General features: G+C 40.3%; 2 protein-coding genes across 2 annotated transcripts; one reads left to right on the forward strand and one right to left on the reverse strand.

Annotated features, from left to right (window-relative positions):
• The first annotated feature begins 7470 nt into the window (after positions 1-7470).
• LOC122644929 lies at positions 7471-9313 on the forward strand. The gene is made up of 2 exons (XM_043838292.1): positions 7471-8371; positions 9024-9313. The coding sequence occupies exons 1-2, from the start codon at positions 7471-7473 to the stop codon at positions 9311-9313; spliced, it is 1191 nt and encodes a 396-aa protein (XP_043694227.1).
• Positions 9314-13486: 4173 nt separating this feature from the next.
• LOC122646903 lies at positions 13487-18349 on the reverse strand. Its single transcript, XM_043840538.1, has 3 exons — positions 18178-18349; positions 16293-16411; positions 13487-13732 (listed from the first exon to the last, which is right to left on the reverse strand). The coding sequence occupies exons 1-3, from the start codon at positions 18257-18259 to the stop codon at positions 13619-13621; spliced, it is 315 nt and encodes a 104-aa protein (XP_043696473.1). The 5' UTR covers positions 18260-18349; the 3' UTR covers positions 13487-13618.
• Positions 18350-24047: the final 5698 nt, after the last annotated feature.

A 24047-nucleotide genomic window follows, 5' to 3' on the forward strand; every position in this document is an offset into this window, starting at 1 on the left:
CGGTGGCTAGCTCCATGTCTTGCTACGCGGCTTCTCACTTTGCACTTCCAGCTTCACATCATGATTCTATCTGGAAGACCCTCTCTAATTTTTATTGGGGGGGAAAAGGAGGAGGAACGAAAGCTTCATTGGATCTCTTGGACTCGCCTCTGCAGATTGAAAGAGAGAGGTGGTTTAGGCTTCAGGGATTTGACCCTTCACAGCCGTGCTATGCTAGCAAAGGTTACTTGGAGACTTTGGAACAACTCGGATACGCTATGGAGCAGGTTTATGCGGGCCATTTATTTCCCACGATCGAATTTTTTAGGAGCTAAGGAAGGAAACAAGGCGTCGTGGGTGTGGAAGTGTCAAACCCCGCACCCGATCGGTTGGACTTTTGATTAAAGGGCAGGAACCCCGACAGGTAACGGAACACCGTGGAGTATCACCCACCAATGAGATCAATGAGAAAACTTTGTACGGTTCCCTACATACTGTCAGAAGATGGATAGCAGACCCCTGCACTTGCACAGCTCATAGCATTATGTATGGCCTGGACCCCGGGTAATCTCTCTCCTCCCCATAATAATGGGACCCACCTCTGAAAAAGTGTGCAAAAACCTCTAAAGGGCATGTGGGAATAATACCCTGACCAAGGGTCAAACCTCTGTGCAAACCCCACTGAGATTCAGCTTGCCGAAATCTCTGGGCGATGGCACTGGGTGATGCAGAGAAGGCCCAGAGACATCGCCCAGTGAGTGAAATAGTATATTTTAATGGACTTTAATTGAGGGGACCACCCAACATAGACATGGGCACCCTCCATAGATAGAGGGGAGTCTGATGGACCACCTCATACCCCTAGTTCAGTGTGGACCACACCAGTGTGCCCAGAATCACTTAGAATCAGTTTAAAAACTCATTTTTAAAATGGGCCTTTATAGCCAAACAGGCCTCAGTGAGGGCTAGGCCTATAAATAGGAAGGTCTTGGGCTCATTTAGAGCCCTTAGCACTGTTGGAATCGTGAGGAGAGAAAGGAGAGAAAGAAGAGAGGAAGAGGAAGGAGAAAGGAAGAAGGAAGGAGGAGAGCAGCTCCTAGCACCTAGGCTTGATTTTCGTGGCATCCAAGCACATCTCAGGTATAAACATATATACATATACCTACTGCCTCCATCATACCTCTGTGTTTTACTTGATTTTAACTCTCTGGCAGCCCAGAATGGCTGGGAAGTGCTAGGAATGGCTCCAGTTCTTCCATGCAAGCATAGAGCATGGGAGATCTATAATTTTTATTAAATTTTATAATTCTGGTTTGCTGTTTGTGAGAGCCGAATCTGGTTGTGCATGGCTGCACTGCCCAGATCCACTGCTGGCTTGTTGTTTGGAAGCTTGGATGCAAGCTAAGGTTGCACAGACCTAACCCTAGGTAATTGCAGCCATAAACCACCATATTATATCTGTTTCCAGCCTTGCATGTGGCTGAAACTAAGATTCATGTTTGGGAAAACCCCTGTGGATCATCTGGGCAGCCTCTGGCAACCAAATGGTGGGCCTGATGGAGGATCCATTTGGGACCAAAATGGAGATCATCCCTAGGGCTACCTAACCCCCTAACATGCAAAGGGATCAGATTTGAACATTGCCTTTGAAGCCCAACCTTGGAAACTTAGCCCTTTGTCGATTTGAGGGCACTAGGTGACGCACCCAATGCCCAGAGACATCGCCCAGTGAAGGTTTTGTTGCTGTTCTTGAAATCTAACCTGGGAAATCTCACCCAATAGCCATGGGACAGTGTAGGAAGGTGGGAAATGACATAAATGCCCTTCCTCACATCTGCCCTTATGAAGGAAATGCTTTGGAACCCAAGTGGGCCCCGTAGGTGAAGGAAACCCTGCCTGTGGTTGGTCTTATAGCACAGACAAGCTATGGACAGCACTGGGAATCTAGTCTGACCTAGAATCAAGTACAGCCACTAATAATGACCATTTTACCCCCATGCCACTGACTCTGGATGATGCACCGGGACATGGACCTAAGGCCTAGTACAAGTCCCAGAGGATTCCAAGTGAGAACCAACTGAACAACTAGGTCAACCTAGTAAGCTTAGGTTAACCCTAGACCTACCAGAGATAGACTTGAAACCTAACATGACAATTTTTGATCTATAACTAGGATTTGATCCCGCGCTCGAGGTCAACAACCAGACTACTTTTGGAATTGAGTTTATGACCGAGGTCTTAGAACCCAACTCAGGTGAGTGAAGTGTTATCATATGTGTACATGTAATCTGTGATGTTGTGCCGGCAATTAAATTCAAATATTAATGCTGTGATTATTAAATTCAGTTCAATTATTCAAACTATTATACATTGATTGTCTGTTGATCAACTCTGTGAATTTTATCTGATGAATGTGTATGTTAGAATAGATGCCGTAGTCGGCTTGGAAATGAGGCCTATGGTAGCCCATAGTATGGGATGCGATTGACACCACCTGACTTATACGATGCCATATAGACATGGGGTTAGAGTTTCATCACCCATGCTACGCACCCTTACCAACAGGGGTTAAGGTGTTGGATGCCTGTGGGGGCGACCATATGTATATGAGAAAAAAGAAAAGAAGTGAAAAGAATGCCGGAATGGTGAATATGGGCTACGAGCCAGAAAAGAAAAGAAAAGAGAAAGGAAATGGATTGTCCCACGGGTTAATCACAGAGGGCTGGTTGGGCTGACCTTGGTGAACGAATGCGGGAGCTGACTGATCCTCTCCGACAACTCAATGGGTGTATCGTGGGAAGAGGTAACCAAGCCTACACTAGAGATACATGTATTGGGGATTGTAGTAGCACTGACCTGACTTAGTTGTATTACTAGGTGCCTAATAATAGACTGGACTTGCATATCATATAGGATCATGTGGATTGTGATTGCAAGTGCATGCATGATAATGTTTTGCTCACGAGCTCAGTGGGGCTCACACTCTGTTATACATGTTTTTTTCTTTAGATGATTTTGTAGATTGATGCCGCTGTGGCATGGAGGCTTACGAGGAGGAGAGCCTTGGTTATTATGATGATCTTGGTATGGACCCCGACAGAGGTCATGCCGATGATGCGTGCATTCTTGGTGGTCATTGATGAAGACCGTTGAAGAGTGCATTTGATGCTTTTTGTCTTGGGGACTCCTTTTTGTTCTGCCTAGGAGTTTATCCCTGTTTTGTTTAAGGTTCAGTTGTAGTTTTTCCAGTTTTCTTTTTTGGGGTTGAGTCTACTCACCCTGTATATTTACGTATGTAGTAACTTTAGCTTTGAACTTTATCAACTTTGTTTTTAAGTTATGGGTTGTGGGGAAATGTATCAAGACAAACTTATCTATGTATATATTATTATCATTTTCCATATTGCTACGCTTTCTATTTTGTTATTACAAATGTAGTATATCTGTAGCACTTTGATCTTGCCTTTGGTAAGGTGAATGAATGTGGTTCCATGAATGTATTAACTGCTTATAGATCCGTGGGATTTGGCGGATTGTCGTTACACAATTCGGATCACCTACCTAATCCTCCCAAGTGGTGGTTTGGGGTGTAATAGAGCTTGGTATCAGAGCGTGAGGCTCTTCTTACATTCATGGAATGCAGATTAGGGTTAATAAACTACCAAAATTAAAACAAGTAATAATTAAAGGCTACAAGGGAGGTAGATGTAATTAAATAAAAGTGCATAATTTTCATTAAATTAAAGGAAACTGGGGCTAAGCCACTACATAAGTTTTAATTGCATGAACTGCAATTCAATAATTACATAAGCTAAAAAAAAAAAAACAACACACTAAACTAAATACATCTCAAGGAAAGAAAAGTACATAAGCAAAGAAAAACAAAAAAAAAGACAGTCATAACCACGTAGCATGAACCAATAAGAGCTGATTAGGAACTACTTGGTAGGAGGTAAGTCGCTAGGAGGAGGTTGTGTCTGGCGGGAGTCAACCCTGTAGAATCTATCCCAAAAATCCAGACGCTACTCGACAGATCCCACCCTGCTCTCCAAGGAAGTAAAGCCCCGATCCATCCTAGTCGCCATATCTGAAAGCTGGGTACCGAGGCTCTGAAAATGTGTCATCATCTGCGTCCACTAGGATGGCACGGGAATCTGAGAACTGGTGGCACCCGTCACCTTATAGGCAGGTAAGTCAGTGTATCGAGTGTCAACACCCTCAAAGTCACCCTGACCCACATCCTCTGCACCAATATCCTGCCTCTCTCCGTGCATGCCCTCGATGTCACCCTTCTCTACTCCATGCATCTCCTCATCATTCACATCATCACCCTGCTCCTCCGCATCCAATCCCTCATCTCCCTGCTGCATCTCAATCTGCTCCTCACCCTCTGGTGGATCCTCTCCTGGCACCTTCATCTTTAATATGAAAGTCTTATCTATGGGCCTGGACCTTTCCTTCTCTATGTACTCCCCCTCCAAAGGAACCCCAAAGTACTGAAAGATAAGGGTAAGGAATTTCCCATAAGGAAGATTCCCATCACCAGGATTCTGCACATGATACAACATATCCTGGAGCAAAAGATATGGGAGGTTGATGACTGGACCCCCTCTGTCGGCTCCCAGGAGACAGTAAGTGATGTAGGCTCTCATCATGGATATGCTACCCCGATTCCCGCCCTTGGGGTAGATATTGTAGGTAACACACCTACTAATCACTCTAGCACTAGGCTTGTAGGAAGCCTCAGATTTAGGTGTGCTCTGTGACCCTGTCAGTGCTTTGAAGACTGTCCTCCTAGTCTCCAAAGAAAACATCTCCGAGATGTCCATGCGAGGTTTATAGTAACACCTCTCCCCAGTATTGGGCAAACTCAAAATCTCTGCTAGTGAAGCAGTAGTCAAATGTATGTCCACTCCCTTCACCCTACTCAATAGTCCAAACTCTTGTGCTCCAGATGGCACCAAGTTGCAATAGAAGTACAGAACCAAGTTGGGATAACAAGGCTCGTTAGGAGACAACATAGAAGCCTAACCTAGGGCATTGAACCTAGCATAGAGACTATAGTGGTGAAAGTCTTCTACCCAGACCACTCGGCCATTTACAATCTTTAGGGATTTAAAAATTTTCCAATCCCTAGAATGCTCGTACCTAGAAAAGAGGAACTAGTCGAACTCGGGCTCCTTCAAAGAAGAAGAATCGTCTCTTGCAACCAAATGGTGGGTTTGATGGAGGATCCATTTGGACCAAAATGGAGATCAGATTTGAACACTGCCTTTGAAGCCCAACCTTGGAAACTCAGCCCTTTGTCGATTTGAGGGCACTGGGTGATGCACCCAACAAACGCCTAGATACATCGCCCAGTGAAGGTTTTGCTGCTGTTTCTAAAATCTGACTTGGGAAATCTCACCCAATGGCCATGAGACAGTGTGGGAAGGTGGGAAATGACATAAATGCCCTTCCCCATAGCTGCCCTTATGAAGGAAATGCTTTCGAACCCAAGTGGGCCCCGCAGGTGAAGGAAACCCTGCCTGTGCTTGGTCCTACAGCACAAGCAAGCTATGGACAGCACTGGGAATCTAGTCTGACCTAGAATCAGGTACAACCACTGATAATGATCATTTTACCCCTGTGCCACTGACTCTGGATGATTCGCCAGGACATTGACCTAATGCCCAGTGCAAGTCCCAAAGGATTCCATGTGAGAACCAACTGAACAACCGGGTCAACCCAGTAAGCTTAGGTTAACCCTAGACCTACCAGAGATAGACTGGAAACCTAACATTACAATTTTTTATCTATAACTAGGATTTGATCCCGCACTCGAGGTCAACAACCAGACTGCTTTTGGAACTGAGTTTACGACCGAGGTCTTAGAACCCAACTCAGGTGAGTGAAGTGTTATCATGTGTACATGTAATCTGTGATGCTGTGCCGGCAATTAAATTCAAATATTAATGCTGTGATTATTAAATTCAGTTCAATTATTCAAACTATTATACATTGATTATCTGTTGATCAACTCTGTGAATTTTATTTGATGAATGTGTATGTTAGAATAGATGTCGTAGTCGGCTTGGAAATGAGGTCTATGGTAGCCCGTAGTATGGGATGCGGTTGACACCACCTGACTCATACGATGCCATATAGACATGGGGTTAGAGTTTTATCACCCGTGCTATGCACCCTTGCCAACAGAGGTTAAGGTGTTGGATGCCTGTTGGGGTGACCATATGTATATGAGAAAAGAGAAAAGAAGTGAAAAGAACACTGGAATGGTGAATATGGGCTACAAGCCAGAAAAGAAAAGAAAAGAGAAAGGAAATGGATTGTCCCACGGGTTAAAAATAGAGGGTTGGTCGGGCTGACCTTGGTGAACGAATGTGGGCACTGAATGGTCCTCTCCGGCAACTCAATGGGTGTATCGCGGGAAGATGTAACCAAGTCTACACCAAGGATACATGTATTGGGGATTGTAGTAGCACTGACCTGACTTAGTTGTATTACTAGGTGCCTAATAATAAACTGGACTTGCATATCATATAGGATCATGTGGATTGTGATTGCAAGTGCATGCATGATAATGTTTTGCTCACGAGCTCAGTGGGGCTCACACTCTGTTATACATGTTTTTTTCTTTAGATGATTTTGTAGATTGATGCCGCTGTGGCATGGAGGCTCATTACGAGGAGGAGAGCCCTGGTTATTATGATGATCTTGGTATGGACCCCGGCAGAGGTCGTACCTATGATGCGTGCATTCTCAGTGGTCATTGATGAAGACCGTTGAAGAGTGCATTTGATGCTTTTTATCTTGGGGACTCCTTTTTGTTCTGCCTAGGAGTTTGTCCCCGTTCTGTTTAAGGTTTAGTTGTAGTTTTTCCTGTTTTCTTTTTTGGGGTTGAGTCTACTCACCCTGTATATTTACGTACATAGTAACTTTAGCTTTGAACTTTATCAGCTTTGTTCTTAAGTTATGGGTTGTGGGGAAATGTATCAAGACAAACTTATCTATGGATATATTATCATCATTTCCTGTATCGCTACGCTTTCTATTTTGTTATTGCAAATGTAGTATATCTGTAGCACTCTGATCTTACATTTGGTAAGGTGAATGAATGTGGTTCCATGAATGTATTAACTGCTTCTAGATACGTGGGATTTGGCGGGTTGTCGTTACACAATTTGGGTCACCTACCTAATCCTCTAAGGGGGTGGTTTGGGGTGTGACAGGAAGAGTATCCTCGTGGGTAGGCAAGCTTTGGAGAGTGGTCTTTTAAGGATCATTGGGGATGGGGCTGAGGTTGACATCTTGCACTCTAATTGGATCCCCACAGCTCCCAATTTCAAGATTCAAAGCTGGAAACCCCTGAGATGTCAGTACCATAAGGTTCAAGACCTGATTAATCCTGAGCATAGAACATGGAAGACTGAAGTGCTTGACCAGTTGTTTACTCAAGCTGAGAAATAAGCCATTTTGGAGATTAAACTTAGTATGTTCCCTCGAGCAGATCACTTATGTTGGGGAGCCGAGAAGCATGGGATCTTCTCCGTCAAGTCGGCTTACCGTTTACTATCCAATCTTAGGGATCAAGTGCAACTGCGTGCCTCTTTGTCTAGAAGCCATAGCTGGGAGGAGATACCCCCATCAGTCTGGAAACGAATATGGGGCTATAAGACTCTGCCTAAGATTAAGTCCTTCTTATGGAAATGTTGTGCCCAGGGTGTTCCTACAAGAGATAATCTCACTAAGAGGCAAATCCATGTTGACCCAGGTTGTATTCGATGTGGAGGATCAGCGGAGACCATTGATCACTTACTGCTTGACTGCCCTTTTGCTAGAGCCACCTGGTTCGACAGTAATCTGTCCTTCATAGTGCCTTCCCATACTTCGCTCAAGCTCTCTCACATTCTATGGATTTGGAAGGAGTATAACTTCCCTTCCAAGAAGGATGAAGAGGAAACGTTGGCTTTGTTCTTTTTCGTCTGCTGGTATCTGTGGTTGGCGCGTAATGAATTAGTGTTTCACCAGAATGCCCAGGAAGCACAAGATGTTTTCCTTCGTGCTCACCGGGCTTTTGCAGAATTCCAGCAGGCTAGTTGGGCTGTGACTCCACCTGAGCCCACCAACACTCCAACTGTTCAACCACAGGTCCCTCCCCCTCCAGGAGCTCTGAAGCTTAACTACGATTTCTCTGCTACTCAAAATTCCAAGGGAGTTATAGGCTTCATCATCAGAACTGCGGAAGGAACCCCCATAATGGGTGTTTCGGAACCAGTTACTTCTCCTTCAATTTTATGGGGCGAGGCCCAAGCAGTTCTCAGTGGTCTTCAAGCATGTGTGGATGCTCATTTAGACAATATTATGTTGGAAACGGATAATGCCACACTGGCATGTATCATTAATGACCCATCCACCCCCATTCCCCTTGACTTGATTGGAATGGTGGATGACATTAGAGTTGTCTTAACCCGGTTCTCTAATTGTACTATGTCTTACATCCCTAGGGAGTTGTATCATGTTGCCGATTCTCTAGCCAGGAAGGCCCTGTCTCAAGCAAGAAAGACAGTTTGGCCCATATCCACTCCTTGGCTCCTCGATGGTTGTAATATGGATGTCTGCGCTCCTCTTGCCTTTCTCTTCAATAAAATGGCTACTTACCAAAAAAAAAAAAAATGCTAAATCAAAGTCTTGTGTGGTGCTCTCATGGTGGAGGAGGAAAAAGGCATGTGTGGTGCTCTAAAAAATATGGCTAGCGTTGGTCATACTAGTGCCATACCACCTTTGGATGGAACGAAATAGGTAGAGGTTCGAGAATGTGCAACGCAATCAAACAGCAGTGTTAAAAGGTATTTGGAAGGACTTAATCGATGTTTCAACTTTGGAACCAGTGCAAATATCTACGGTGGCTAACCTACTGCTATCAAGGAAACTTTCTCTCAAGGTTAATCGACAACCTCGAAGGCTGATTACCGAACTTTTTTGGCAGCCTCTAGCTCAGGGATGGGTCAAACTTAACATAGATGGGTGCTCTCTTGGAAATCCAGGGCGATTAGGAGTTGGAGGAATTCTAAGAGATCACAATGGGCGATCTAGATGCTGCTTCGCTTATTACATAGGTGTAGGATCAAACTTCAGGGCGGAAATTGAGGGTCTGCTCAATGGCATACAACAGGCGATACGGCTGCAGGTGAAGTATTTGTGGATTGAAAGCGATTCGGCTGCGTTGGTGAGTTATGTGGACAATAATTCGCTTCCTTGGGAATTTCAGCAGAGATGGAGGTTTTACAGTGGCTACCTTGCAAAGGTGGTGTGGAGGATAACCCATTGTTTCTGAGAGATTAATGGGATAGCAGATATGTTAGCGAAGAGGGCTGCTTTAACAAGGATATCTAGTACAAGGATGTCACGTTTTAAAGCCCACAACAAGGGATGCAAGTTTAAACCTGATGCCTGAGCGTGCCCTGACACCCCCTTGAGCCCGAACAGGACCTGGCTTGAGATAGCTTGGCCCTAGGGTGGATTAGGTTTAGGAATTTCTGGCCCTGAGTTAAGGCCTGGCTAGTCCGGGTTAGGGTTGAGGCTTCGAACCGAGCTCGGCTCGGCTCAACTCGACTCCGTCTCCTTCATGTTATTTCTTCTCATTCTTTCATTTTTTTTTCTTTTGGGTAAATGACACTTAAGGTCCCTGACGTTTCAAGAAATTACAGTTAAGGTTCTCAACGTTTCAAATATTATGTTTGGGATGCCTAAAATCTAGATAACCCTGAACTAGTTAATTAAGTTTTTTTTTTTTTTATTTCCATTTTTTACCTTTATACATCAAATTAAACCTACCTTCCCTATAAACCTCTCACACACACAATCCACACTTACCAAAAAAAAAAAAACTCTACTCCCACCTCTCATCTTCCTCGAATCCACAACTCCCTCCCCCATCTCCCACCTCTCTCATCCCTTGTTCCCGCTCCCTCTCCCACCTTTCACCTCTCATCTCTTGTTCACGCTCCATCTCCCGCCTCTCTCAATTAATTGTTATTGCAATTTTTGGATCTTTCATTTTAAGCAACATTGTCATTGCATCTATTCCTCTTGGCAATTTAATAATTCATCATCTAAAAAATCCAATTTGAATATATGCAGGACACTATAGAGACCTGAGCAAAGCAAGATGGGTGTTTGGAGTTTTGAGTAATAGACTTTTTGTTTTGGTTGAACTTGATAATATTATCACAAATAATTATATAGAAGCAAAAGCTAGAGGGCTTCTACAAAGCTTAATTTTTGTTATTTCTCATGGATACTCTGATTTACTGATTTCCAAGAACAAATTCTGTTTACTCCTTTTTTTCCCCATTTTCAGATACTCGTTTAGCCAAGTAATTTTTGTTTTGCTTTTCTTAGCCCACATGTAATGTCTACCACATTTTTCTCTAGACTCCAAAATAGTTTCATGACTCATCAATCTTTCCATGTTTAAATTATTCTTTAATCACCATGATCATAAGCATCACTTTTTTTTTTCTTTTTTTTTGGTAAATACTATAAGCATCACTTCAACATCCAGCAAAACATTATTTAAGATACAGCTTTAAATTCTCAAGTCAGAATTAGTAAATCTTGATACATGGATTTTTTTTTTTAATTAAATTTCTTGAGAGAAAAAATTGTTAAAAAAAAAATCAAATGGTAGTGGATGTTTCTTACGCCTTATATTCATAGAGACTTTTCCCTTCTCAAAATTATCAATTTAGAGCTGCCTACCTTATGGGTCTAGAAAAAATTGATTATTAAGAAATTAGAACATTTTTCTAGAATTTATGAAGGTATGTCTTGTCTCATGTTGGAAATTTTGTTACCTTAGCTGGATCTCATAAGGCTTATATATTTGTGTGCTCTATGTGAATACATTGTTTTTATAATATTATGGGTGGCCTAATTCAATTTTGGGATAATGGCATATTATGTAATTATCTTAAATAAACTTACGATGTAAAATAAATAAAAAACAAACATGGGAAATTTTACATGGAAATTTTTCGGCATAAAATCTTACTTATGAAAATTTTACATTGAAACAAATAGAGCGTCAAGAAAAAGATGGTTAATTGGTGAGGTTTTATCCCCTCCAGTTCCCTGCACGGCCAGTTCTCCAGTTCCTCCAACAAGGGGGCTGGAATGACCACCCTACCCTTGCCCAAACACTCTACTTGGGTGGGGTCCACCACCCCCTATTAGAGGAACTAGGGAACTGGGCCGGGTAGGGAACTGGAGGAGATAATTTTCTGAGAATAAATGCCACAAATAGTATAAAGTAGGAGACGATGCCCTTCTGAATGAAGGTTGGAGCTTCACTGTTTAGAAATTGTTTCCTCATGGGTAAGCACCGAATTAAGAATCTGTGGTGCTTGGTGGTGTGTTCATTGGCCATATGCCATCTCTGCAGAGAATCACCCTGTCCTCTAGGCATGGCAAAAGAGAAAGGCATGTCTCTCCACAACCAAGTTCACCGAATGAAACCAAAATCAGTAGAAAGTTGGTTTATAAATTATATGGGCTCATGTTCTCTGTGCCGTAGTGCAGGCTGTGCCCAGACACATGTGCCTGCCACTCAGGGGGCAGGGTGGTCATGGCACCCACCCCCATGTGTCTGGGCGCAACCTGCGCCCCCGGCACAGAGAACATTTTTCCAAATTATATAAAGGAGTTCCGGAATTGGGATGTGAGAAAGGTAGGAAGGGGATGAAGGGGGCGGGGAAGGAAAGAGAAAAAATGAAGGGGGTAAGAAAACTGCTTGATAGATGTCAGAAGAAGGGGAGTCTTTGGAGAAGGAGGCGGTGGTGCTTGTCAGCGAGATGTAGAGAGGAAGGGAAGCTCCGTCATGGGCGGTGGTTGAGGAGGTTTCAATTCTGAAACAAAGATGGCAAGGGGGAGGGGAGGAGAATGGGTACGAAATGACAAAAATGACCTCATTAAAAATGCTGCAAGTGATATGACCAAGGGAACAAAGTCAATCTATCTACTCCTTTTGAAGTGCCAGTCTACTTTGATATGCTTTGTTTTGTCAGGTTGAGCAATGCTTATAACTATTCTGTTATCACAGCAGAGCCGCATAAGTCCTTCAATGTCAAACCCCAACTATTGGATCAATCGTCTCAAATATACCTAGTTTTGTATAAAATTCTGCAATCCTAACAGTCGATCTTTTGAGTATTGGCATGTGGTTTGTGTATTTAACAATGTCAAAAAAGAGAAAAGGTGTTACAAGTGTATGTTGTAACTGCCAGTTTGGATACAAACAGTTTAATCTCATTTATTTAGAAGTAATATGGTGCGAATTGCAAACCGAAATTGTTTATTGAAATCAAATCGAATCGTTTCAATCAAAAGTTCAAAACCAGAAAATTGTTTATTAAACAGTTCAATTTTGGTATTAAGAAATGAAGCAATTTATTAAATGGTTCAATCTTGGTTTTAAGTGAAACCGTTTAACCACCGGTTTTGAACTGACTAAAACCTATTAGACCCAGTATGCTATTGAACCAATTATCATACTAAACTGATAAAAAAAAACAATAATTGGTTTATCTTTGCATTCTACATATACTCTCAAAATGTTTTTGCAGTTGATTGAAATTAAGTAAATTACTTTAAATTGTTTTATTTCTCAAGTCACAATTTGAGCAAAACTAGCTGAATTGCAGGGACAAAATCCTATTAAAAGGATAGTATAATTCAATCAAATGAGTTGGAGTTGCCACTAAAAAGTTTTTACAGGACAAAAAAAATCCAAAACTCAATATGTATGTCAAGGGGATAGAAACTCTAGATTTTATCAAGTAGTAGCAAAATCTAATCTCCTATATAATAGGTTATTGAAAATGAACGCTAACCGGTCATGTGGTTCTTGCACCCAAACGTAAGATCACACAAAATTACCACTCAGCCCCCAATGAACTAAAAAATCACATTCAGTCAGATGCTCCTGCAATCACTCTTATTGGCCCATGCACTGGTTCAGATGCTTCACGACTAGATAGATCTTTTGCCCAATAGGTTATTAGACATCAAGAATGCAGAATTGCAGATGATAGAGTGATAGACTAGTGACTGAAAGGCCTTATAAATTGCAATATTGCTTTCTCAACATCTTTGACAAATATATACTTCTCACAACCAATTGGTCCCATAAGTACCTGAATCTCTATTTACTCCAGTAATTATCTCTGAAGATAATTATGTACTCACATCTACAACATCTCATGAGGAGATCAGAGAGAGATGGTCTTCAACCTCTGAAGTCCTTTCAAAGCGCCCGATTGTGATAGCTTACCAACCTTCTTCTATCATATAACGGATTTTATCATCCATCTAGTTACAAATTTCTTTGGAAGGAAAAAAAAAATATATTAGGCGAGTTAATCGTATTCTTCTAACTCGAGGCTAAAAATTAAAAAATAAATGTTTCAGAAAAGGGAGATTCCCCAGTGATAACCATGTGAGATTTTCAGCAGTTACTGTCCCTTGTATGTATAACTATTGAATGTTCACCTACCTCAGTTGCAGTATATCAGGGGAAACAGAGACCATTAAATCAAACCATCATCAGCATCTGCAAGGAAACGGAGAAGTTCCAATTTAGTCACTCTGGGTCATTTACATGGCCAAACAGCTCATTCCAATGATCTGAAGCTTCTTCAGGTGTCCGAAAAGTCCAGATGTGAGGTTTAGTTTTCTCACGAGTTTCCAAAATTTCCTGAGAAAAGCAAAAAGTCATACTGTTAAGAAAGAATTACGCATCAACTGTAAATGACGAGGACCAATAAAAAACTGCAAATATGAAATCATAGCAACAAAACATAAGGGAAGGAGAGCACAATTAAGGGAAATGTGATGATGCAGATATATAGCAGCCTCACCGAAATACTCAAACCTGCGTCAACCTTCTTTCTGTTCTCCTCTCCTTTAGACTATGTTTGTATGCAAGAAAAGAAAAGGTGAAGAGAAAAAAACATAACGAGACAAAAATCATAATGATGTAATGATTGATTTATGTGTCCATCTCTCCTCAAATTCAAATTTTTTATTATCTTATTTTTTCTATTCTTTTCTTATCTTGAGATCCAAACATTAGCTTAATATATCTGTCCCATATTTTAAGCAAGAAGAATCTGCATCTTACCAGGGTCGGTCAAAATGGCCAAGTCAGATAATTCAAATCAAAAGCAAAACTCTTAAATTGCTGTGTCATGACCATGTATAATGGGATTACCCAGTGGCAAAACCAAACATTTCCATGGCATACTTAATAAGTTGGTACAATTCCTTTTGCAATATATTACCATAAACCTGGGTTTGCATCTTCATCAACTAACCTACCAGCCCCCAAAATGCTCACCTAATAAGAAAGACGCTTGTCCCTGACATCTTAAAATAGAGAAGTGTTTGCCACGGCAGAATTCAGAAAATGAACTGCCCTTATTGTACAGAACACAAATCTAATACATGCAGCAAGTTGCCCACCATACTCTTTGCCTTGCTCCCATTACCAGCCTATTGGATGATCGAGGTATACATCTTCCTTAAGTTCTGTTTTGGGATTTTCTCCTTTGAATTCCCTTGGATGCATTACCCACAATCATAATAGGGGATTTTCACTCCCTTGCCCACTTCACCAACATCCCAAAAGGCATATTAGTTATCCTTCAAAGATATTTGGATCCCTGCTATGAGACTAAGGTTCTGCTTGTTTGTAGCTTACCTTTACAGCAAAAAAATTCTGGCAAAGTCAAATCATCATCATCATTGTTACTATCTTTCCCACACTCCAACATGACAAAGAAACATATTTGGGCATGGTTGACCGAGGAAAAGAATCCAGCCATATGACCGGGGGGGTCCAAGGGTGGCACTTGTATCATGGACCTAGATGCCAGCATTATTTTTGGAAGGCTTAAACTTAGTGTCACAAAGCATTGTGAATTGACGCCTGTAACAAAGACAACATACACCCCTCACACTCAAAATATCCTCAGCCTCACCCCTTGCCAACGATTCCCTTCTTCAATTTTTCAACCCCATCTCTGCAACTATGGTGGGGGATGAACTATGGGCAGCAAGCAACTCTAGTCCCGACGACCAGTGACTTGTCTGAAGCTCCAATGCCAGCAATATTTCGTTTCTAGAAGTTCCCTCCTCCCCCCTATCACCATCAAGTATCTCACCCTTTTTTACTTGTCTCCAACAAACTGATGTAGCCCTGATGATGAGTATATAATGTCCACTTCACTTTCTCCCTCCCTTCCAATGTCTTTCTCAAGCAACGACTCTTTTCCAAATGCACTCTTTCCAAAACGTTTACAACGAATCTTTTCCAACAGCTATTTCTCTTACCCTAGGATTTGAATCTGAAAAAAATTGGGAAAATTGCCAAAAACCTGAGTGAAACGTATTGAAATTGGAAAAATATTTATGTTTCCACAGGGATAAAAATAACTTCACGAGTCGAGTTTCAGAAATTAACTTCATCTACAATGTCCTTTGCTTTCATGGACTATCAGATTGCTGCTGACTGACATAATTCCAATCTGTAAATAATTTCTTTGTCCCTTCCAGTTCCATTGCTTCTTATTGCTTTGCTTCCTTGTCACCTTCTTTAAAAATTCCAGAAGTAGCATTCTCAGAATCAACAAATACAATCCTGGATTTTGAATTTGTTCTTTTAGCCACTTCAGCAAAAAGCCTATTCATAGAGCTTGCCCTTTATTTTTTCCAGGTAATAAGAAGAAGGCTTCCAGGTTTGTGAAATAGACAGTTTAAATTGAGAAATCTAAAAAACTGGACAATTCAAATCTGTATGCAACATAAGGCATGTCACAAATCGTTGTTAGACTGGTCAACCCTTTTTCAAGAACAATATTAGAAAAAAAAAAAACTGGAAGTTGTTTTCCAAATTTTTGTATTACAGTCAGTAAAATAATTTCTTATCTCTTTAGGCCTATATAATTTCCTTTTGCTTTTAAGACAGTTCTTGTAAAATATTTCATTGAATCAACTAAAGCCTAAGTCAGCATAAAACACATTAGGCGTAGGAGGATCTCCGTTGGCAAAACCATCAAAATAGAAAATATCTTGATGATACAAACACAAAAAGAAGTGGATCAAAAGTAAGTATAGAAAAGATTTTGATGATACAAACACGAAAAGAAGTGGATCAAAAGTACTTAGCCTAACATACTAGGTGGTCCCATTATGGAGGCAAAAATAAACATGTTGCATGAACCTCAATATGACAAATAGAATCAGTTATTACTCACCTTCATCTCAGAAGATCGTTTTGTTTTCAGACTCAAACAGTCAAATAGAGCATTCCACTTCTCAGAACAGTTGTCAAGTACTCCAAGCCTGTAATATTGCTGCATCTGGTGAACTGGAGCTGACAAGACATGAATTTCCTTCAGTTCAACAGCCTAATGCTAAATACAAAAGTATAAACAAATATGAAAATATATTCATGTAATTAAAACATCACCTAAAAATTAATTCAACTCAACTTTGTTCAGGAGTCAAAAAAAATCAGCTAGAAATTAAGTCAGCTCAACTTTGTTCAAAGAGTGAAAAAGGACGGGAGAATGATAACAAGAAAGTTACACAGCAGGTTAGAGCTGAAGTAGTAAGCTAATGCTTAATCAGAGAAATTTTAAGATTCCAGTATCACACATCAATTATACATGTGTATCTCTTTTTTGTTTTCTCTTCTGTTTATCATTTTTGATTGGTACAAAACAAAGTGCAACTTATCAAGCCTACTATGAAATTTTACTCTAAATCACTCCACTACTTGTAGCCCATTTCTTCCATTTGGAAGTCATCAAATCTTTGGTAATGCAGGCTCAATCCAGTTGACGAGGTCAAACTTCAGAGGTTGCAAGTAATGAATCCATATTAGGAGACATTTTTGAAGAGGATTGATGTGAAGCCAATTAGTATCAAATTCCATAATACAAAAACACATATTTCTGTCCAATAAATTAAACTACCATTTCTTCCATACATCTTCTTTTCTTTGGTTTCTCGATAAATCAAAAATGTTTTCTAATAAAGAAAGAAAAGACCCCCAAATCTTTACAAGGTCCAAATGGACTAGACAAAAATATGCTGGAACCCTAGGTGGGTTGTCTTCCATATCCTCAATTTGTCTATCTTCTTTTCTCTTCTTTATTCTCTATTTTATCCTTATTTCTTATAATAATTCCTAAATGGGTATTCTTTTCCAGCTATTATATTGAATCAGATTGTTCTGACTCTAAATTCTGAAAACCTTATTTCCAAATCCTAGAAACTCTATTCCTTAAACTCCAATGGAAACTACAGATCCAACTATTGTCAACATTTGATCACCTAACAAAATAAAAACCAAAAAGTAAATGCCCCAATTCAAGCCCTTAGAAAATCTTCATCATTTCCCACCACCTTTTCATTTTGGTACAGTCTTACAGCAGCATTTTATCCAAGGCCTTAAAGAGACTCCTTAACTTATCAAAACCCCTAGTACACAATAAGTCTCTAAATTATTAAATTTGAAATTCCATCTAAGTTAGGGATCCAATTAAACCAAGAACTTCCCAATAATAAAAAGAGATTGCCAAGGGAAAAGCTTTTAACCACCTCTGATTTTTTTTTTTTTTTTTTTTTTTTTGGGGGGGGGGTGGGATAACATATGCACATTGGTTCTTCACTTCCAATAAGACCTCTAAACTCCCTCCAGCCAACACCTTCAGCCTATATAGTGACTCTTATTCTTTGATCTTCCAGCCCATTTGGTCAAATATTCAAGTGCAATAAGATCAATGCCACTAACAGTTTGCCCATTACACCACATTCAGCATTTATGAAACGTTCCCTGTTCCATAAATTCTTGAACAAGCAAGGTTTAAGATTCAAAAAGAGACAACTCATTCAATTAAGATTGTTTTCCTACCATGGGAACCCCTGGAGAGGGAAGGGGCAGAAGGTTGTATAAATAAAAGATAAAAAGGAAAAGTTTTTTTTCATGTTTTTTGGGTGCAAATAGAAAGGAAAAGTTCAAAACAGTAATATTCAAAAGGGTGAACGCAGGTAACAAAACGAAAAGCAGAGGATTCTAAGCATTTAGAGATGAATCAAACCGAGTTTCATGGTAGAGAAGGCAAGTGTGCGTACAATAGCAAAACGAGAGAGCATCGAAGCAAATGGTGCAGGATAAGCGCGATCCAGAACTGGAGGACTCTGACTTTTTACCCATTGATCTTTGAGAAGAAAGCCCCTGTATCAAGCTTCTGTTAATTTGTGTGTCCACGTCACAATTCCTACTTATTTGAGCAGAACCAATCAAGAAAAATCCTCCCTCTCTCTCAGATTAATTTGCAAAGGACTGCGATCATGAGCAGTGTCAACAAATCTCACTTATAATCAACTGGAACGATCGCTCTTCAAGAAATTGGAATGTAGCAGAAGAGTAGTGAGCTATCGATCGCCCCTTCTCCCTCCCCCTCTCCCACGCAGTCGCGCGGAATGGAAAACAATCAACGGAATATATTAATGGGAGAATTTCCTCAAATTTGGATTTCTGGATGGTTGCCCGAATTTCCATCCTTTTCCAATCCTCTCCCTCTTTTTTCTTTTCAATTACCACATTACCCTTTTTACCGAAAAATTGAGCTAAATGCATGGATCTTTATCACGTCCCTGCCCGGTCCAATTCCCCAATTCCTCTAATAAGGGGGGAGTTGAATGACCACCTTATCCCTACCCAAACACTCTACCTAGGTGGGGTCCGTCACCCCCTATTAGAGGAACTGGGGAACTGGGCCGGGCAGAAAACTGGAGGAGATAATTTTGCCTTTAAACTGGAACAGTGGACAATAGTCAAAAACCCATTTTGAATGTTCACGTACATGAACAACTCATAGTCGTCCAGATGGAACATTCCCACGGAATAGATTCTATTTGAACAGTTGTGAGTTGTTCACGAGCACTCACATATGTGAAATTCCCTGCACTTTCAAAAATGTACTCTGGCTCCGTTTGTTTCAGCGTAAAATAGGTGAAAACTAAAATTTTGTAATCAAATTTAATTTTTCGCTATTTGTTTTGCTCTTTGTAAAATTTATAACAAGGAAAATTTTAACAGAATTCATACATTCTCCGTTTGTTTCGGCATGAAAAATTTTACATGTTGAAAAGTTTTCCAATGTTTGTTTTTCTTCAGGTAAAATTTTATGTCGAAACAATCGAAGCTCCAAAAAGGAAGCAGAAAAATTTTACTCTCTAATAAACGAATTTTCACTCGACTGGAGAAAATAAAGTTTTTGTCCCATCGTTCACGATCACGATAGAGTCCTTCACAAGTTCTTTCTAAGGACCACCTGCAACTCCATTTCGTGCTTCTTTTGCGATCAATGGAGAAGATCATCATCTGTTCAATTCAACTGATGTACATCTCGGCCTTTGGGCATCCCGAGCTTCCTGAGGATCCCCTGCAACTCTAGGGGCAGAGATAGAGTTGTTGTCGTCCTTGTCAAACACATTAAAGGCCTCCATCAGATCTCCCTCCTCCTGTGACGACGATGATTCATGGGTACTGGAGTGCCACTCCAAATGCAATTGATGGTTGATTAGCGGATTTCGTCGGATTGTGGGGGCTGCAGTACTTCTTTGCTTCTCACACTCTTACGAAAAACATCTTTCCTACCATTATTCTCCCCGTTTTAATCTTTCCACCTTTTGTAAATTAGGGGAGTTGTGGCAGAAAATTTTCTTGGCACAAGGGCGGCACGATGCATGCGACCAAGTAGTGTTCTCTTTCCCAATAAAATATTGTAAATTATCATAATCAAATGCGGGGTATGACATAACTCAATGGTAAAAACAAATTCAACTAAAAAAAAATGATTAAGACCCTAGGCTAGGGATGATATGATGGAAAATGAAAAGTGTCAGAATGAAAATGTAATTTAAGAGCCAAATTTATGAAAGTGCCCCTCTAGAGGGCCAACATGTGTACAAAGGCATAAAATCACATTTAAATGTTACAAATGCTGGAAACATGACTAAATAACATTAGAGCCATGCATGTGAATTATTAAGAATACTTACAAGGCAAAAACGTGCAGAGTGGTTAAAAATACAAAAATGCCCTTATTAGGGGAAAAATGCAAATATGCATGAAAACCTGATGAAAATGCAAATGTATGCTTGAAACATGTCTATAAAGGTTAATTAGCATATTCAAAGAGAATGATAAGAGCCTTCCGGAGCCCAAAACATGATTTGATCGTAAATGACCAAAATACCCCTAAAGAGAAAAATGGTAATACTGTCGGGATGTGTAATTTTAAGTCATTTCTGGAACTTCAAATGATATTAAACATCCAAAAATGACCAAATGTGCCAAGTTATGGTGGTGGAAAGTCATCTTGGGATTGCACTTGTTAAATTACCAAAATGGCCCCGAAGAGCAAGAGTGCCTTTTTATGCATGGCTGACATATGATGATCATGTATGCACATAGAAATTTTCTAAAATTACTTGAAACAAAATGGAATGCATGAAAAATATTTTTTATGATATTTTTTTAATTTTATCATGTTTTTGAGATTTTCATTTATAAAATTATCATTACCCCTAGAATGATTAATAAGGTAGGGAAAATATTTTTAATCACAAGGGAGGGCATATGATTAATAAGGTAGACCACAATCTCAAAGGCAAAATGTTAATAAGTTTGAAGCACAGAACTTTGGCCAAGTAAAGTGAGTCGTGTGTCTACAATGTGGCGATGACGCAGTTCAATAAAGCCTTGTTGCTAATGGGTGTGAGTATAGGCTAACTGATGAGCGATTCCTAGGTAAACAAAATATTAAGGAAGAGTACGAAACTCGCCCTAGTCAGTTTGGACTGACCTAATTTTTCGATTAAAATAGCGCTCAACTAAAGTCTAAAAATGTCTGCTTCGCCGAAGAAGCCTTTTACGAAATGGCTTTGAAACCAGATGTTGCCATCTAAAATTGGTTTTTTTACTTGGCAAGTGCTTTGCGGCTCGATCTCAACGGATGTTGTAATTATGGCGATGGGCATTCCCCTTGTTTCTAAATGCTTATTTTGTGGATCTCCTGTCCGGGAGTCGGCAACATACTGTTTGGTGGTAAGAGGAACGACTAACAGGGTATGGGTTTTTTTCTCAAAACTGGTTGACATAGAACTGGTGCCCACCCAGGATGTGAGATGTAGAGTTTTGTTCTGGCAAGGTCATGCTCATGGAAGGGGTCTCGGTGGTGTGATCATTGTTTTGCTTTCCTTTTTTGTTGTTTGGGAATTGTGGAAAGAGAGGAACAATCGTAGGCATGGGGAAAGAGCACATTCGGCCAGTCACATTGTGGAGGTAATCTGTAATTGGGTGAGAGAGGTTCCTTTTTTTCCTGCATTTCGTAAGCATTCAAATCCCCAGGACTCTATGATTCTCCAATTTTTTGGGATTGCTCAAAAATTGATTGTCCGACGTCCTCCTATCCCCGTGTTCTGGTGCTCTCCTTTCACTATGGTGGAGCTCAATATCGATGGTGCTTGCAGGGGAAATCCGTGGGAGGGTGGTAGTGGGGGGCATAATCAGAGACAAGAATGGTCATGTAATTGCTGCTTTCGCTAATCACTATGGTGCTTGTACAAATAACATTGGAGAACTGAGAGCGTTGAGGGATGGTTTGAGCCTTTGTGCAAATTTGGGGTTTGTGGGAACTCATGTTAACTCTGACTCGGAGGTGACTATCAAGTGTGTATAAAAAAGAAGGTATAGTCTTTGGAAGGGTTGGTATTGGTTCCAGGAGATTATGGATCTCATCGAGTCTATTAGGCCGTTGATCTCCTTCACCTATGGAGAGGGGAACAGGGCAGTAGACTGACTGGCCAATTTAGCTTGTGATTTGACATCTGATAATTATTTTTGTGGGGAGATGAATCTCCCTCTGGAGCTTCGGCGGATTACCAGACACGATTTTTCCTGTGTTAAGGAAATAGGTTTTTTGCTTGGGGTTGCTTGTAAGGGCTGTGAGCTTTTCTTGAATACGATGGTTTAATATCTGTTCGATTGGGGTAAGGCTGGTATGTCCCTCCCCTTGTATTCTTTCATACTCTTTGATTGATCTTTTAATAAAATCGTAGGGGTTGGCCAGGGTCCCAGATAATTTTTGGGTTAAAAAAAAAGTTTAAACATTTGAAAATAAAAAAGCACTGAGGAGATAGTACCAAATATATTTAGTATAGTCATCAACAAAAATAACAAAATACCAATGGCCATCAATTGAAGAATAAAAAAAAGGTCCCGAAACATCTGAAAAAAATAACAACTATGTATATGAGTTTCTTGTAAAGATAAACGGCTTGCCTTGCCCAATTGGTAGGAAAGATAAAGAGAACACTTTTGAAAAGAACTACAAGGTAAACTATGTGTGTGGATAATTTTATGCAACACTTGGTCCTGAGAGCAAGGTATGCCTAGTTTTTTGATCCTTCATAAGAATAAAGGTTGAAATTCAAAAAGGCCGCTATTATCACTTGCAAACTATTGAACAAAAATTAAGGATTTTGTAATAGATGGAACATCCAAAATTTTTGATAAATTAAAAGAACGGGATTGAGAAAATAGAACTATAGAACCAATATTAGAAATTGACAACCCCTTACCATTACCAACTTGGAACTGATCCGGACCAATTTATGCCTTCAACGAGGAGAAATGATGAAGATCAGGATTCACATAATCTGTTGCTCCACTGTCTGGAAACCAGGTGGTGGAGTTGGAAGGATATATGGGTTGGATGTGGTATAATTGGCCATCAGGTAAGGGTGTGGTGGCGGGTAAGAGGGGTATAAGGGGGTGGGGGACGGGTGTGTATGATAGACAGTGGATGGCGGGTAGGAGGCAAGGTTAGGGTTTTGTTGACAGTAGACCCTCTTGATGATAAGACCTAAAACCCTAGATTTGGGTAATAGTTCTAACTAAAATTGCATGGTATAGCCCCATAATACACATATTTGAGCCATGAAACCAAAGCCCCAAGCCTAGGATTCAATATGAACCTATAAATGTAAAAAGGTAGATGCATTCGGGTGAAAATGGTAGGAGCAGCCCAGGTGCCTTCCTACCTTTTCAGACATGCCTTCGTACCTTTTTCTCTCTGCCTAAAAACGGTAGAAAGAAAATGGTAGAAACAAAATGGTAGGAAGAAAATGGTAGGAACAACCCAGAAGCCTTCCTACCGTTTTCAAAAATTGTTCTTACCATTTTTCTGACCTTTACCCACTGTTTTGACCATAACGTGGTCGATACACACTCAATCGATGTGATTAAAATTGCGTTGTAAACTAGACTTGAAGAGATACATTTCATATGAAGATACCTTTAGCCAAATCTAAGGGGAAGACCCTTTAAGTTGGGTTCAAAGATGACTAATGTGCATTGACAACTTTACCACAATCGAATTTACTTCAGTGACCTTGCCTACTTCGACAATGTTTAAGAAGGGGTTTTGAGGGATTTTAATAAGGTTTATCTATAACTATCAATACCTTTTAAAAAATATTAAATTAGGTAACTACAACCGTCCGGAGGAGCCGTACGGGTACACGCAAGAATTGGAATTTTGATTGAATCATCGATTTGAAGAACAAGGCGAAGAATTCGGATAACCGACCCTATTTTGGAATGTTATATATCTCGTTGTGTGATTGCCATACATGTATCTATTTGTTTAATGGTCTAGAGTGTATGACTAATAATGCCTATTTTGTTAAAGATAATTTGGTAAATTCTTCCATGTTTAATGTAGATGCTAGGATGTATTTTATATTCGAATTACTATTGTGATGAGATTTTGAATGAGAACATAGTTGTGTGACGAGACTGAGAATGCGAATGTGATTGAATGATGAGATGGACATGTGTGATGAGAATGGTTATGGTTATATATGTTGAGATTGAATATGGTTATGTGTGTTGAGAACGGATATGGCCATGTGTTGGAATATGAGAATAT

This window comes from Telopea speciosissima, chromosome 11 (genome assembly GCF_018873765.1).
Source record: "Telopea speciosissima isolate NSW1024214 ecotype Mountain lineage chromosome 11, Tspe_v1, whole genome shotgun sequence".
In the NCBI taxonomy this organism is placed as follows: Eukaryota; Viridiplantae; Streptophyta; class Magnoliopsida; order Proteales; family Proteaceae; genus Telopea; species Telopea speciosissima.